This window comes from Protopterus annectens, chromosome 2.part1, assembly GCF_019279795.1.
Source record: "Protopterus annectens isolate FY-2018-M chromosome 2.part1, PAN1.0, whole genome shotgun sequence".
NCBI lineage: Eukaryota > Metazoa > Chordata > Ceratodontiformes > Protopteridae > Protopterus > Protopterus annectens.
The window spans coordinates 1,117,456,446-1,117,473,839 of NC_056729.1; the positions used below are offsets into that span (position 1 = coordinate 1,117,456,446).

The following is a 17,394-nucleotide window of genomic DNA, read 5'->3' on the forward strand; positions in this document are numbered from 1 at the left end:
CAAAGTACAGGTATCTCTCTGTGCCTGCAGATTTGAGGCCAAGTAGGATTTCCAGTCTGTAGGGGATAATTAAAGTCTTCCATGAGCAGGGTATTAGGTTGGATGGTTAAGTCTCTCCAGTAGGTCCAAGTATGCATTGTGAGCTTTTTGGGACATGGAGGATGACCTACAGCTGACTAGGATATGGTACAGGATTTTGTCTATGGTGATCTGCACATGGAGTGACTTCAGCACACCATCCTGTCTGACCACCCTAGAGGTATGCTTGTTTTCAGGCTATCCCTGTGCTAGTATAGCAGACATTCTAGTAGGAGGCAATGGTGAAGCCGACCATGACAGAAACCTCAAGAAAGTTCTGGAATGAGCATGTGAAGTGAATCTTACATTGAATCCTCAGAAGTACAAATTTAGGCTATGAGAAGTTACTTATGTTGGTCACTTGTTTACCAGTTCAGGCTTATGTACAGATCCTTCAAAGCAAACAGCAATTCTTGAGACGCCAGCTCCAGACAATATTCAAGCCCCTACAACATTTTCTTGGCATGGTCAACTATCTAGGTAAGTTAATTCCAGATTTAAGCCAACTTTCAGTACCGCTAAGAGAGCTGACATGCAAAGATGTCATTTGGTCATGGTCAGAACAGCACCAAAGAGAACTTGATGTTCTATAATAATTGCCAACCCACCTAATCTCAGCTACTATGATCTTCACAAACCAGTTACTATTTCCTATGATGCTTCTAAGTTTGGTCTAGGTGCAGTCACTTCTCAAGAGGGCAGACAAGTAGCCTATACACTGAGAACTCTTACCCAGTTTGAGATGCAGTATACCCAGTCTGAGAAAGAGCTTTTGGCAATTGTGTTTGTATGTTCAAAGTTCCATGATTATATTTATGGTTGACCTGTCCAGATCGAAACTGACCACCAACCTCTTGCTGCTATTTTGAGAAAGCCTATGCATACAGTTCCTGGCAGATTACAACATATGATGCTCAAATTGCGAAAGTACAATTTCAATCTTCAGCACAACAGCACAAGAATGCACCACATAAATAGCCTGCTCCACAAAACAACCAACAGAAAAAGCATAAAATGAACCAGAATAAAACAATGGCCAGCAGTTCTAACAGTAAAACGTCTTTAATGGAATCTAAATGCTAACTCTTTCAGTTACACAGGCTGCTTCTTCAGATGGTACTGTTAGTCATAAACCATCATCCCTTAAATACAGTGCTTATCATTCAAATGCACTACCTTCCTAATTGCTTGTTGCACATTTAAAGGAACGCCATCATTGCTACTGCAAAAACAGCTAATACTGAATGCATATACTAAGACTAGTTGCATTCAAAACTATATGATAAAAATATGTGGCTATAACCACATAATCTGTTTAGTATTGTTTTAGCATAATTTTATTCTGCTCCATTTTATGCTTTTCCTGTCGACAATTTCAATCTTGTTTACACAAAAGGCAAACTTCTTTATTTTGCTGATACCTTACCAGATGGCCCAGAAAAAACATGGAACAGCATGACAATCAGCGACTTGATTTTGAGGTCATGGAAGTAAGAAATTTTTCTTCCACAAGTCGTGATGAGCTCAGAACTCAGACAGCTTCAGATCCAAGTCTCCAGAAGCTCAACCACTTGATGGCCTTCAAAGCAATCTTGTTGACCAGTAGAAGTGCAACCATATTTTCCATACAGAGATGAGAGTCTGTAAGACAATGGTATCATCATGAAAGGTCCTAAAGCGATTGTTCAAAAGTCCTTGCAACAACAGTACATAAAGATCTTGCATCGTGGCCACCCAGGAATTGATTCTACCAAAAGAAGGGTGTGAGGACTAATATTTTGGCCTTCTATGTCAAGAGATATTGAGAAAGTACTTTCATCTTGTTCAGTACGCAACAATACAAAGCCGCATCAACAAAAAGAACCACTTCAGTTCAGCCAGATTCCTGAACTACCTTGGTCGACAGCAGCCACAGATATCTTTGAATGGAATGGTCAACATTATTTGGTGTTAGCAGACTGTTCTTATTCAAACTGGTTTAAGATTGACCTACTTCCCAAGCTAACTTCCAGTACTGTCATTACTAAGTTGAAGCAATATTTTTCCTTCCATGGTAGTCTGCACACATTTATTTCTGACAATGGTGCACAGTTTACAAGTCAGCAGTTCAATAGATTTGCAGAAGAGTGGGACTTTATTCATATTACGAGTAGTCCTGAACACCCTCATTCAAACGTTCAAAGTGCAAAACAGCTGTTAGAGCAATCCAGACGTGACAATACCTATGTTTTTCTCAACTTGTTGAATTTAGAACCACATTACCAATCAGCAGTAATTTATTGGTTCCATGTGCTAAAACAACAAAGCAATAAAAGCCCAACTGCTGAAGAAACATTTGTCCCAGAAGTCTTACTATGCTAAAACCAGCAAACTACTCCATTCTTTACTAAAAGGAGAGATACTGAGGATACAGATGTCAAAAGATTGTGATCACATTGGATTTGTGAAAAGTTTGTATCAACAGCCGAGATTGTACATTGTGGAATCACAATGAATGGAATTCAGATGAAATAGGAAGCATTTGTTACTAGTTCCCGAACCAGTTTTACAGCATCTTGCCTGTGACAAAGACTCTAGTTCTCAGAGTGACTTGTCCAATGTTCCTGTTCGAGAGGACGTTCCATCAGCAAACCCTGTTCCTGAGAAAATCTCCGAGAATCCTCAAGCAGGACGGTCCTCAGTAACTGTCCCTGCTTTTAACCCAGTCCTAACTATTATGTCAAAAGATCGAAACCTACTTCCAGATACACAGCAACCTGGACATGACTGTTTTTCTTTTTATTAGTGTCTGTGCAAACTGCAAGCCTATTAAAATGTCATTGTTTATATGAGACAGCTCAGTAAAGGGGAGGATGTAGATCAGTGTGTGTGATATACCTTTAAGAAGCTTTCCATTGAGTCAGCACTTGTATATAAGTATTGAGCACATGCAAGCAAGTGTGGCATTTTGAGTGAGCAGCCAGAGTGACAGCATGCAAGTATGTAGTCAGTCAGATAGTTTGTTAAGTTTAATGTTCCTGCCATCCATCCTGATGTATTTGTATACAATAAACTACTTAAATTAACACCCAAGCCTCCACGTCTTCTTAATGCACATAAGAAGGGTGACAAGTACTCTCTGCCACTTTAAACCATGTCTCGGTAAGTGCACAGATATCTGTATTCTCAAGTGTGAGGAGGACTTGGAGGAAGTGCATTTTTTTTTTTGCTTCTAGCATTGATGAGTAACAACTTCAGGTTCTGTTGAATTGATTTTGCTATGTCAGTAGGTTTGTCATATTTGGCACTGCCTAAACAGGCACTATGGGGGTGGACAAAACTTTAGCCAGTATCTGAAAGTCTGAAGGGGAAAGATGCAGACCACCTTGGCAAAGCAACTTGGTTGTTGGCCATGTCCTCCCAAGCTGACAAATATTGAATCCCCTTAGCATGACACCAGAAAGACGGAGTGTTGTTGAAATCAATCATTCTTTGATCATATTATGGCATCATCCTCACTGATGGTAAAATGCTGCTCTGTGCCAGATTCATACCAGCCGGAGAGACGCAATATGAAAGCTCCATAAGATTTCTCTTTATACAGCCCAAGGAGGTACATCTCAGGTCATTCAGACATACATGGACTATGATTTAATCATACTGGCACCTGTGGTGTAATGACTTGAGTACACGCATGATTTCGTGGATCCTGACTCCAAATAAGCAACTTTCTCCTTGTTCAGCCTGGTTAGAGGGTCATCAGTGTGTCTTACATTGGTGTCTCCCATGATGAGAGTCCTAGGAAATGTGTTTGCTTGCCTTAGGGACTTAGTGTTTGTGGTTTGTGTTGTGTTAGATGTTTTTTCTGAGTGCTGTTGGGCTTGCTGAGGCATAGCCTCCACAGGGGGTGATCTAGGTTATCTTTGTTGTTTAGGAAGATTGCTTTTAAATGCCTCAGCATATGTTTGTCTGCATGTGTGCTGTGTGAGGTGGGTGTTGTGTGTGTGTGGTTTCAACACCCTGATGTGGACTTGTATGCTACTGAAGACTTAGGGGACCACTCATGGGGTACTAGGATGCATCTGCATAGCCTGCTGGTCAAGCAGATGGATTCCCCTGAAAAGTGAGCTGCAAATAAAATGTATATTGTTACTCTTTGGTCCATTTCCAAACATGCATAGACTCTTTGCTTAAAGGATAGGAGCGAGTTCCTTATCCCTTGTTGATGTACCGTACTATTGCTTTCTGATCCTTATCTGCAGTTAAGTATCTTGAGGATTACAGAAGCACATCCAGACTGCTCTGGACAGCAGAGAAAGAAGAGACTGAAGGGCTGCCACTTAAACAGGCTCTTTTGAGATAAAAGTGCTTAGTTTGCTCAGATATGGTATGGGTCTCAAATTGAACTTTCTCTGGAATGAAAACATTATTTGAAATTTTACTGAAGTCCTCATTAGTCTTGCAGAAATTCTTGGATGGCTCCTTTCTCAAGGACATCTGCATCTCTTTCCTTGATATCACTTTTCTGATGTGGTGGCACATCTAGCAAGTGAAGGACAGTACAGGGAAGTGGAAAAGAATGTTTGGTTATCACCTCCCATGCCCATGAATTAATTATGATTTTAAGCATGGCCAGTGCATGGAAACAAGTTTCCTACATCGTCCTCCATCTCAGAGGGTAGTTGATCTCTTGTTGCCTGTTTTGTACCTTCAAGAAAATGCCAAGGTCCTTGGGCTTAAGAGTAAATGCCCTTTGCGGGGGCTGCCATATTCAGTGAAACCATGGTCTATTCTGAATCCTCTGAGTCCTTGTAAACCAGCAATGTGGGGATAGGGGAATTTCACACAAGAAGTAACAGTTCATACTTCTTTCTTCACATTCAGTGATAAATCAATTTCTGGACAAAACAGAAAGAGGGCTTATAATAGGTTAGTGTATACAGGATGTTTTGGCCTCCTCTGCAAGTGCGGTAAGGAACAGCCAACAGTGCCAACTTATAACTCTGAAAAGTTTGCCTTGCCACAGATTTCTGCCAATGTGGATGGAGCTAAGGGCAAGGGAAAGGGCATGGTGGTAGGACTGGAACAGAACATTTGGCTAGCACTTTTTTACCAATGAATTGGTTGCAACCATTTTCAGTAATACAAGAGAGCTAAAGCCCCAACTATGACCCAAGTGATAAATGTTTAATTAGCAGATCAGACATCTCTGGATCTGGCTCGGGGCAGGAAAGGAATGATGAGGCTTAGCCTACTTGCCTTTTGTCAGGATGAGGAGGAAGAGGAGTAGGGCTTGTGTGCCCTTGTAAACTCTACTTGATTATAGTTTAAGGGGATACCAGCGCTCACACAGAAATGCAGCTTACAAAGGGGGAGCAGGTCAGTGATTTGATTACATCAAAAGAAGAGTTATGGATATCAGTCATGCAGCCTTCTGCATGCCAAACCCTTGAGCATGTGCAGAGGGAGGTTAGGGTTTATAGCAAAAATACCACTCTGAAAAACCAAAGTGAAATGAGCAGTGCTACTCCAAACCAAATCTAAATACCAAAATACACTGCCAGCAGAACGGATGTTTATAGTCTTTAGCCGCTCGCTAAAACTCCTTTTCTTCACCAGGAAAAAACGGCAGACAACCAGTGGTTGTTGAAAAGTAGTCAATTTAATAATCCAAAAAATGAACAAGCAAACGAACAAACGAACTCATGGATTGAGCGCTTTCTTCTCCTTAACTGGAGATTTCATCAGAATCATACATCACTTCCTTTCTGTAGTATTTATACCCCTTAATAAGTAATTGATTCGACATCATCTCTACCATCTTTATGTTTAAAAACACAATTCTTACATAAAAACATTCCTTCCTTCCTTAACTACATAAAAAAAGTGTATATAAATTATATCTATTATAAAATACTTTAAAATCTTTCATTTGATGAAATAATCAACGTTTAAATATTACTTGCTTTACTAACTAAAATCGGTTTAACAGATATAGTTTCATTCAAGCCTGGACTAAGACAGGCTTGTAACTTTATTTGCCAGTTTGTTTCTCTTACTTGAATGTCATTTTTAAAATCACCTCCCCTAGGGTTCTGTTTTACTTTCTCTAAAATAGAAAAAAGGAAACCTTTAAAGTTGTTAACACATTCCTCTGAGTGTTTATAAAGGGCATTATTACAATTTTGTGTTGATATTTGGTAATGATGTTCATATATTCTGTCCCGCAACCATCTCTCGGTCTTACCAACGTAATATGCTGGACATGTTTGACACATAGTCAAATAAACTACCCCCTTTGTTTGACAATTTCCTTTACTGAACCACACTTTAGATTTCAGAATATTATCCAATATAATATCCATTTTCTCATATATGTGTTTACATTGTGAGCACATCCCACATTTTTTGGTTCCTACATTATTATGTCCAACCCTTTGTGTGTTACCCTCAAACAACTTTTTAAGATTAAAACCTGTCTTATAGACACCCTATGACAGACCACAGTTTGGGATTACTTTTTAAAATAACCCAGTTTTTTTTCCATTATATTAATAACTTGATTTGCCTTTGCCCAAAATGGGACTACCATTGCTCTTTCAAATTGACTGTGTTCTATTTTATCTCTGGGAAACTTTGATTTAGTGATGCTGTGGTCAACAGCTGAAAGGGGCATTCCTAACAAGGGCTTATATCTTTTACCCCATTCTTTAAACACATTCTCTACATTTTTTATGACTACGTTATTTGGATATCCTCTATCTAAAAACATATTAGCCACCTTCATTAATTCTTCCTTAGCATTGTCCTTGGAAGAAGTCATCCTGGCTACACGAATCAGTTGCCCCTTAATAATGTTTTTCTTTTGGTGATTCGGGTGATTACTACTGAATTCCAGATATGAATTGCTAAAAGTGGGTTTCCTATATACTTGAGAAATATATCCTGTAACCCCTTTTGCCAACTGTGCATCCAAATAATTAACTCCATCTTGTGTACTTGTGTGGGTAGATCTCAAAAAATGGGTGGTTTGATTAAAATATTTTACAAAATTGTCCAGCTCTTTGATCAAAGTAACTTTATGAAAAAAAAAAAATGGGTTATTTTAAAAAGTAATCCCAAACTGTAGTTTATCGTAGGGTGTCAACCCTCTTTTGTCTATGAGACAGGTTTTAATCTTAAAAAGTTGTTTGAGGGTAACACACAAAGGGATGGACATAATAATGTAGGAACCAAAAAATGTCGGATGTGTTCACAATCTAAACACATATATGAGAAAATGGATATTACATTGGATAATATTCTGAAATCTATATTACATTGGATAATATTCTGAAATCTAAAGTGTGGGTCAGTAAAGGAAATTGTCAAACAAAAGGGGTAGTTTATTTGGCTATATGTCAAACATGTTCAGCGTATTACGTCAGTAAGACCGAGAGACGGTTGCGGGACAGAATATATGAACATTATTACCAAATATCAACTTGAAATTGTAACAATGCCCTTTATAAACACTCAGAGGAATGTGTTAACAACTTTAAAGGTTTCCTTTTTTCTATTTTAGAGAAAGTAAAACAGAACCCTAGAGGAGGTGATTTTAAAAATCACATTCAAGTAAGAGAAACAAACTGGCAAATAAAGTTACAAGCCTGTCTTAGTCCAGGCTTGAATGAAACTATATCTGTTAAACCGATTTTGGTTAGTAAAGCATCTAATATTTAAATGTTTATTATTTCATCAAATGAAAGATTTTAAAGTATTTTATAATAGATAAATATAATATAATTGATATACACATTTTTATGTAGTTAAGGAAGGAATGTTTTTATGTAAGAATTGTATTTTTAAACATAAAGATGGTAGAGATGACGTAGACTCAATTACTTATTAAGGGGTATAAATACTACAGAAAGGAAGTGATGTATGATTCTGATGAAATCTCCGGTTAAGGAGAAGAAAGCGCTCAATCCATGAGTAAGTTTGTTCGTTTGCGTGTTCGTTTTTTGGATTGTTAGACTGACTACTTTTCAACAACCACTGGTTGTCTGCCGTCTTTTCCTAGTGAAGAAAAGGAGCTTTAGCGAGCAGCTAAAGACTATAAACAACTGTTCTGCTGGCAGTGTATTTTGGTATTTAAAAATACCATTCTCTTCAAGTGTACATACAACACACTCCATGTTAGATTTAATAGACTTTAGAATAAGCAAGACATTTTTGACTTTCGTGACCTTGGTCATAACTCTAGCATCCTTTCTTCTAACAGCAAATGGAACATATTAATTTTTGTTTCATCTTAAACAAATAAAACATACGAAGCACTGATAAGCAGCTGTATGACAGTCTCAGTACTACGCATCCTTCCACACCACTGCATTCACAAACAACACTGTCAGGCATCATTCCCACTGAGATATGCTAAAAGTAACTGCATACTACCAGTGACCAACCAGCAAGAGTAAGCAAGTGGTAAAGCTAAGTGATATTAACTGCAACAATAGTCTCATTATTTAAAGGAATGCATGTTCTGCTGCTCTGAACAAGTAAATATGGTAGCATGCTTACCGGGGAGCAAATTCGTCAATAGAAAGTCCAGCACTGCATCCAGTTCTGCAGTACTCCAAACCATCAGCTATTGTATAGGCCAATTCCAAAACTGCATCAGCACCAGCCTCTTGAATGTGGTACCCGCTAATAGAAATGGAGTTAAACTTTGGCATGTTCTGATAAAAAAAGTACAAAAAAATAATGCTAGCAAAATAAATAGTAACCCAGACAATATTAAACCCACAAGATTTCAAAACTATATAGAAAACTCAATGATCCAAGGAAAGAATTAAAGGAAATATACAAATATGCAAAATACTTCCCACAGCAGCAGTTAAGTGTTGACACTGGTTCATGCAGCAGGTAGACATGTATAAGATTTGTACAAGCAAGTGCTAAGAGCAGATCTGCAATATTCAACATAAAAACTCATCTGAGGAACACTTTTATCTAATATACATAACCCATGCACATCCTGGTAAAGAAAGTTGCCCATCTACCCTGACTCTCTCTATTCCCCTCCTTTACATCCTCCTCTGTAGGAACAAGTACAAGAAAAACAAACATTTGAGGAATGAGACTATGCAATGGAGTGCACCACAAACATTTATGCTAATTACAATGGTGGAAATATTGGTCTTTCCTTGGTGTATTGAAGAGGGAAAATATGTAGACAGAAACCTTTATCTTAGTAACTAAACTGAAGAATATGGGAAGAAACCTTACGACTGCTATCAGAACCTTTTTCAAAGATTAACTTTGACTGGGCATATCCCAGTTAACAGCATTATTTCATGATGGTACTTACAACTGGCAGGCACTTGCAGTACAGAGTGCTATGGTACAAGAAATGAAAAGTACAGGTAGTCACCATAACTCTGGATCTGTGTGAGGAGTTCCATCTTTAGGTCAACTCAACATTTAACATTGTACCAGGTGCGAACAACATTCTTTATCTCCATAATGCACTGCCAACCTGGAATTATGTAGTATTATACTAAGCAAATGAGAAAGAGAGGGAGACAGAGAGCAGAAAAGAAGTAGGGAAAATGATGGTATTCTTCATGCAGCCAAAGCTCTTATGACAAATCCAGCAGCATACGTAGCCATAACATTTGCATTTGATCTCAAAGACGTCTGGCTGCAGAAACAGACAAAATCCCAATCTAAACCCACCTAAGTGGCTATCATTTGGGAAAGTATCCTAGATGATTGTGGCGCAAAAGGAAGACCCAGACCTTGAAGTCAGATTCAGTTTACAATACTTTGTAAAGGCATGTAAGAATGACACATGGCAACTACAAAAATTGTGTCTAAGGAAGCATTACTGAAAAATGCTGCAGATGTAGACAGTAAAGACAGCTGCAGTGAAATGTGTGCCAAGTATCCCTGCAGAGACGGGCCATGCTTTTTACGACCAAAGTTGAAACATTCTGAGATCAATTTAGAGAAGCTATCATTGCTTACTAAATTTCTCATTTTTGTTTTACCTTTAGCAAACTGCGCCGACAACTGATCATTTCTTCTCAAGCTTTTGGTTCTGTCTGCATTAACCCACAAACTTTCTGGGCACATCCTTGGAATATAACGGCACAAAAACATTGTGAAAAAACAGTAGGTAGATAGCAGGGTTTATGTTTGTCTCCATGGGTCTGTATACAAGAAATAGAGGGAAACTCCACTTTTTATGGAAGACTAGGTAAGGAAAAGAAAAAGAAACAAGACTGATTCTCCAAAATCCATATGCCAGAAATTACTGGTACAAGAAACAGTCTTCACAAACATAAATTAAGTTCTACATAAAAAGCGGTCCAACAAGGAAGAACAGTAAGCTTTCTAACACAAAATATATACATGAAAGTGATAGAAGGATCTCTGATATGACTGCATGGATAGGAGAAACACTAGAGGCAGCTGTTTTCTTCAAGGCATTTAACGCCAGAAGCACTGCTGTCAGCTTAAGTGGTTCATGTGGAAATCCCAATCCTGGGGAAGCCTCAACCTCATCACTTGTGTGACAGACTAAATGAGTTTCCCAGCCTGCAGTCACATAGCCCACCATCTGAATCTGCAACACATCTGGGGTAGTTAGCACTTCATTACAGCGCTCACATCCTCAGGTATGTAAAATAAAGCCACGAAGATCATGTCAACTATCATACCATCAGTCAAGGTCATGACCTCCTGGACTACCATCAAGTACTTAAATAACCAACAACAAAGAATGCCAAGCTCCAAATGTTATCCTATGACAAGGAGAAAAGGAGGATTTCCTCTGAATTATGATTACCAATAACAACTATAACCATGAGAGCACCCACAGCAAGAACACTTACAGGAGGCCCTGGATATGGTTACCAAGAGGTAGTCAGCCAGGTAATGCAACACAAGGAGGTATTGCTCCTACAAGACTTCAGACAACATCTTGGTAAAAACTCTAGGTGCTAAGAAAAGCTTAACTGTAGCAGTTACATACTGGAATTAATATACATTTACAGCAAAGCAGAAGAATTTACTGTGCACACTCCAAATGTTGATGCACCAAAAGGAATCAGTCATATCCACCAAAACTATTTAGACAAACTGTGGAACTAAGAAAATAAGCCTCTGTAGGGTGACTATCCAAAATGGACATATCAGATATGCTAGGTGAAATCACAAAGTTCCACAATGAGACAATACTCATCCATACCCCTTCAGAACAAGGAAAAGGAGAGAGTAAAATCACTGTCACTCTTCCAAAAACATAACCTCTATAGCCCCTTTGAGTCACTCAGTCTGGGCCAGTAATAAGAATTCCACATAAACAAAATGATTAAACGGTAAAGCAGCGGGTCTATATTAGAACATCAAAGTTTTAAAACTTCGAATGTTCTAATATCGGCCCCTATTCAGTGAAAGCTGAAAATAGCAAAGCTGCGGAACACTGAATTTCTTCCTAGGGAAGGAGTTCGGTTGGCCTTTTCTGTGGCTTCGCTATTTTCAGCATTGCGGTGGAAAGTTACGGGTCGGGATCAGGTAAGTGTGCGATTGTGTGGACGTGATGGTTAGTGTACGGGTCAGGTAAGTGTGCGATTGTGTGGACGTGAGGGTTAGGGCGGGGTAGGTGAGTTAGGGTTAGGGGCGGGTGAGGTGAGTGTGCGATAGTGCCGGACCTTAGGGTTAGGGTTTGGGTTAACGTAAGTGGATAGATAGTAGTGTTTGTACAGTTTACTGTAGGGTTAGATGTAGGATTTTAAGTGTATGTGTGTTTATTGCTGTTTGTTTGGTGTGCTTGTGTTGTGTGTATGTGTGTCAGAACAGCAAATTTTTTCTCTGGGAAAAAATTCGTTGTTCTGCATGTTCGGTATTGTCAGCATTCACTGAATAGGAGTCAATATTCAAACATTCGAAGTTTTAAAACTTCTATGTTCTAATACAGACCCAAAGCACCTTACTTGGGAGGACCAGTGTACACTACAATGTGACCAAGACTGACTACATCTTGAAAGCATCTTGACAGTTACCAAAGCCAGGCAAACCTGCAAAACTACTTCCCAAGGCAGTCCCACAAAAGAGTCAGGACTGTAGCTGTGTGACTGCCAAAGGTCAACTTCTTGGGCAACTCATCCACATCAAAGGGAGGCAGGATTGCATGATCCTTAAGGGTCATTCTAGGGAAGCAACAATCCTCCTCTTTTTTAGATAGTCATGCTTAAAACAGGAAGTAGTAAAAGTAGAAGTGGGATGTTGCAATGGCCTTCTGTAGAGGTTAGGGTCTGTTTTTAATCTCAGGAGGTCATCAGTAAGGCAAAGGGTAGAGTGACCAAAGAGTGCCTTTCCCATAAATTGGTAAAAGGAGTCTTATTCCTAAACTTTTCCTTCCAGGAGGACAGCCTCAACTACTCCATCCCACACTGGCCCAAAACTGGTTCTGTGGCTGTAGCAAGAACATCAGTGTAGTCAAAACTGTAGAGAATATAGCAGCCCAATGCAGAATCCATACCCAGAGCTACTTGAAGGTTCTCCTTGAGTTCACAGGCATTTCAAAACTTTTGCAATGAGGCAGGACCAGAATTGATACAGATGGAATGAGCGGTTAAAGGCATTAAGCTCCAATATGACACTCCTAAACTCTTTGCCAGGTGGCAAAGTGGCGGCATCCTATGGTATCATGGATTTGCAATGGGCCAAAAAATAATACAGGAGACAGCACTATGATACTTGGTGAGCTACTTCACAACTCAGGCGGAGGTCTATAAAGGCTTTTATCTGCTAAGAGGCTGAGGGGAATAGTCAAAATGTCTCCAAGTTGAATTAACAGCACACGTCAGAATACTTCATGTATGGCACTGAAATGGGGGGGGGGGTGCAGACTGTTTCCAAGTGCTCCTTAAGTGTCCTCCCTAGAAACTCCAGCAGACATTTCTGGAGGGAAGGACTAGTGGCAAGAGGCCATTCCAAACTGATTCCCAGAAACCTGATGACTGTAACAAAACAGAGTGTCATATGGTGGTGAGGCTGGGATGGATACACTGTTCTAGTCCTCAGCTTACATAAGTTGTGCTCAAAATCTGTAACATTCTGTAACGTCTGCAGTGGATGAAAACATCATACTCTCACTACTTCAAAGGGTAAGAGTGTACATAATATTATACTAAGTTGAGGGACTGACTGGTTTCAAGTTGTGGGACTGGAAAGTGATAGACATTGATGTGCAAGTTCAAGTTCAAGGTGGTTTGCTGAAAAGGGGCTTATACAGGAACTGAAAGAGAATTTGGACCAAACTGCCTAAGGATTCAATCCCACACCTGCACCTTCTACTGGATTTCAAACAACTGCTCAATCTTTAGAGCTTGAGAAAAGAGTGTTGGTATGAAATGGCCAGATGAACCCTCACAAACCAGGGCTTGACAGCCTGAATGGATTTAAATGGCAGCTCCAGGAGGACAGTTCTCAGTCACAAATATCACCAATCCAAGATAAGATGACTCAGAGGATATCTCCCTGGGACTAGACTAGGCAAGTCAACTCTGGACTTAAGCTAATCATTCACGGGTAGAGTGGTGCAAAAACCCCAGGATGCACCCCTATTTGTAAGAGCCAGTGGCAAACCTCCCCAGGTTGCCTCATCTTCCACACAGCCATATAATCAGTGAAGCCTCAAGCCCTCATTGATGGTGGGCTCACCACCTGAGGGAGCAGGATGTAATTGAACACTAGGTTATCTCTGTAAAGGTCAGGCCTCTGTCTTCTCTATAAGTGATTACCCTTGTGATAATGTTCTTACTTATGCCTGAAGCTGTGTGGAGGATTGTCCTGCCAGTCTGTACAAGCAGCACTTAAAAGATACAAAGGTTTTGGATGAGCAGGCAATGAAAAGCTTCCCCCTTCTTTTTCAATGGTCAGGTTAAATTTTAATACTTATTTATTCAAGTGCTTCAACAGCAGCATCTTCCAACAAAAGACACAGTAAACAATAAAAGGAATGGAATACATAACCAGTACACCTATTTAGTGTAAATTAAAACAATACCCAATAACATAAAAGCATCAACTGCATCTGTTAAAAATTGACATGAAATGAGACCCCAACAACAAAAGCCATGTCTATAGCCTAAGTATATCCTTGTAAAGAAAAGTAACTTACTGTAGGAATCTCCTGAAAGGTAATACATTCAAAATACTACTCAGAAAGTAGTAAATTCCAAACTACTGGATCCAAATAAAAAAGCGACGTAAGACAGACCAGAAATTAAAAAAAAAAAAATCTCATCAACAGCAGAGAAATGGTGAGTGTTGTCATAGGGAACAAAAAGCTCTTGCCCATAGCAGGGACCCTAGAGCTACACAGATAGGCATGCATGAATCAATATTTTAAAAGGTGACTGAGCCAGGACCAGCTGCCCATGCACTTCCCACAGTATAGGAGTAATATAACTGTGAAGAGATGTTCTTGTCAGCCAGCAAACTAGCTGTGGAGTCCTGCTCCACTTACAATGGCAAAATAATAATTATCCAAAAGCCAAGAGTACACAGCATTGCATAATCAAGGTGAGATTATAGCAGTGTATGAATTACCATTTTCTGGACAGATTATGGCATCAGATGTTTAATTATGGAGCTGCTGCTAAGATGAAACTATGAAGATACTGTTGACACTTGGTCTTTTACTGTTATTGTTATCCAGAAATACTCCAAGGCTCTGCACTCACGGGACAAATTTATTTATTTGACATTTGATGGTTCATCTGGGACGAGGCCCTTTTTCAGTGGAGACCCGGGGAGAAAAGCTCCACAGTTCAAACATAAACAAGTACAAAAGTATGAAACATAAAACGTCCAAGTGAGTCACACAACACATAATACTGCCTAGAGGGTATATACAGTGTTAGCTAACTGCATATATTGTAGTAGTTAATAAGGAAAAATAATATAGAGAAAAAAATACAGACACTAAATATAGGCAGTGAGTAGAGGTTAAAGTGTAGAAGTGAGTTTTAGACATTCTACTGTTGAAGAGATTGGCATCAGTACAATCAAAGTGTTGGGGCTGAAAGTTGGGAAAGATTTAGCAGTGATGAAGGGTGAGAGAGTTAGGATGGAGGTTGGGTTTGATTACTTGTAGGAGAAAGGAAGTGATTGGCTGGTCTGAAGAGAGGGATCAGTCAGGGGGCTGATTGCAGAGGCCTAGTTTATTTTTGCTAAAGTGATTTTTCACAGCCTTTCTGAATAGTAGTTTGGATCTAGTGTTTGGGATGTCAAGTGGGAGTTTATTCCCGTTTTTGGCAGGGTAATAGCTATACAGGTTTTTTCCTGTGTTGAGCTTAGGTTTGGTTATGGACAGGAGGTGTTGGTCAGAGCTCCGGAGTATTCTAGCCGGGGCATAGGATGAGATGATGGATGATATGGCGGGGAAAAAGGTGGGCTGGAATAGGATAGAATGGATTATATGAAGCTGGGAGAGATTTAGGTTATGGGGGAATTCTAACCATTTCAGTTTTTGTAGCGCTAGACAGTGATGAGAGGAGGAAGGTAGTTCAGCGGTAAATTTTGCTACTTTGTTATAGGTGGATTCAAGTTTGGATATAAGTAAGGTCTGCAGGTTAGTGAGAATCTGAGAGCCATAGAGAAGGGTTGGTAGAAGGTAAGCATATGATAGAGCTATTTTAGCTTGACTAGAGAGAAAGTTTTTATTTCTATAAAGAAGACCAAGTTTTTGGTGTTTTTTTTTTAATGTTGTTTAGTACATGCTGGTCAAATTTTAGCTGGTCATCAATGATGACCCCGACTAGTTTAGTATGGTCTTTCACTAAGATAGGTGTGTTATTATGGGAGGTGATGGAGAAGTTTGGTTTCAGGTGGGTCATTGTTTTAGGTAGAAAGAGTAGGAAAATAATTTTCTTGGGTGGCGAAAGCCAGGGTACCTTTTGGCTAGGCTTATATAGGCCCTAGGGCCAATAGCCTAGTACCTACCTATGAACCTATGAGTTTGGTCTTTTTTGGATTTAAGATAATTCTAATCTAGTGTCCGTGTAAAAATCAGAGGTAAACAGGAAACCTGGGATAATGGAACAGAGGCATGTACTAACATCACGTCAATCTTTTCTAGATTTAGCTTGTTAACTCTGATTGAACCGACTTAAAATAGAACTCGGACAGTCCTTCAGGAGGCTGAAATCAGACATATGCTCCTTAGAAGCGGAAAGGCACAGCTGAGTATTAACTGCACATCAATGACTTTCTCTGATTTTCCTCAATAAGACCTTTCTTAGTGGAAGCAAGTATGTTTTGACAATGGCAACAAAATGAAACTCTGCAAAAATCTGCAAGCTATCCGGTTAAGAGATGAAGTTTTTCTACATGCCACCTACCTGGGGCACCCACCATGTAAAAGACAAAAGAGGAAATGTTTTAAGAAAGTCTACAGCTGGTATGATTATGTTTGAGAATTCCATGTGGTCCTACTGGATCTCATACCCTGACAGAGATGAAATACATCTTGGGGTTTCTCACAAACAGAATGTCATTCATAACGTAATACTGCTCTCTTAGTACTATGTCTGGATCAAAGGTCTGGCTGTCAAGAATCTCAGAGACCAGGAGGCATTAAATGGAAATATAATTTTCTGAAGAATGCCTCTTCAATAATCTTCCCTACAAAAAGAAAGACTCAGAAGCTGTTCTCCAAAAGAAAGACTGAGAAGCAGTTCTCCAAACAGAGTGAGTTTAAAAATTACTTCAGAATGGGTGAAGTAAAGCCTAATTAAGTTAGAAATGCTAACATCTGTGAGCAAACTATAGAATCTAGAGAAACAAATGCACGATGGACTACCAGAGCAAGTTATAATAAGCTTTGTAGGATAAGGATCCAGCTCACCATAGGCAGCACAGAGTGATGGAACCACATTCATGCCCTCCTCACAGAGAACACAGCCACAAACCTGGCAGACAACCAGCAGTCTGTTTATGATTAAGCAGAAGCAGCCTGATGTTGGCAATAATATAAAAAAACTGCACTCTCTTCACACTAAGAAGAAGATTAAAAAGGTGTTTATACAGTCAAGCAGGTTAGGCTGAAAAGGCTGCCAACAGCCCAAGAGAGCTTTGCCAGGTAATCAGACACAGTAGGAATTGGTTAATGCCAGAGCACTGGTTTCTTATATGACACACAAGAACAGCATATTGAATATTGGACATATAATCTAAGGTTTTCCCACATAAAGGCCTGTCCTCCATCCTATGAGCTCCAGCCTTATTCCTATGATCACAGTATACATAAAGTTGGTTCAGGCTGAACACAAACAGGAGCAA

At 39.5% G+C, this 17,394-nt stretch overlaps 1 protein-coding gene across 1 annotated transcript in view; it reads right to left on the reverse strand.

Annotated features, from left to right (window-relative positions):
• Window positions 1-17,394, reverse strand: part of MMUT (methylmalonyl-CoA mutase) — a 726,274-nt gene that overhangs the window by 475,670 nt on the left and 233,210 nt on the right. The window contains exon 4 of the mRNA XM_044062658.1: window positions 8,620-8,777. Within this exon, the coding sequence (XP_043918593.1) occupies window positions 8,620-8,777 (158 nt within the window). The remainder of the gene's footprint in view (window positions 1-8,619; window positions 8,778-17,394) is intronic.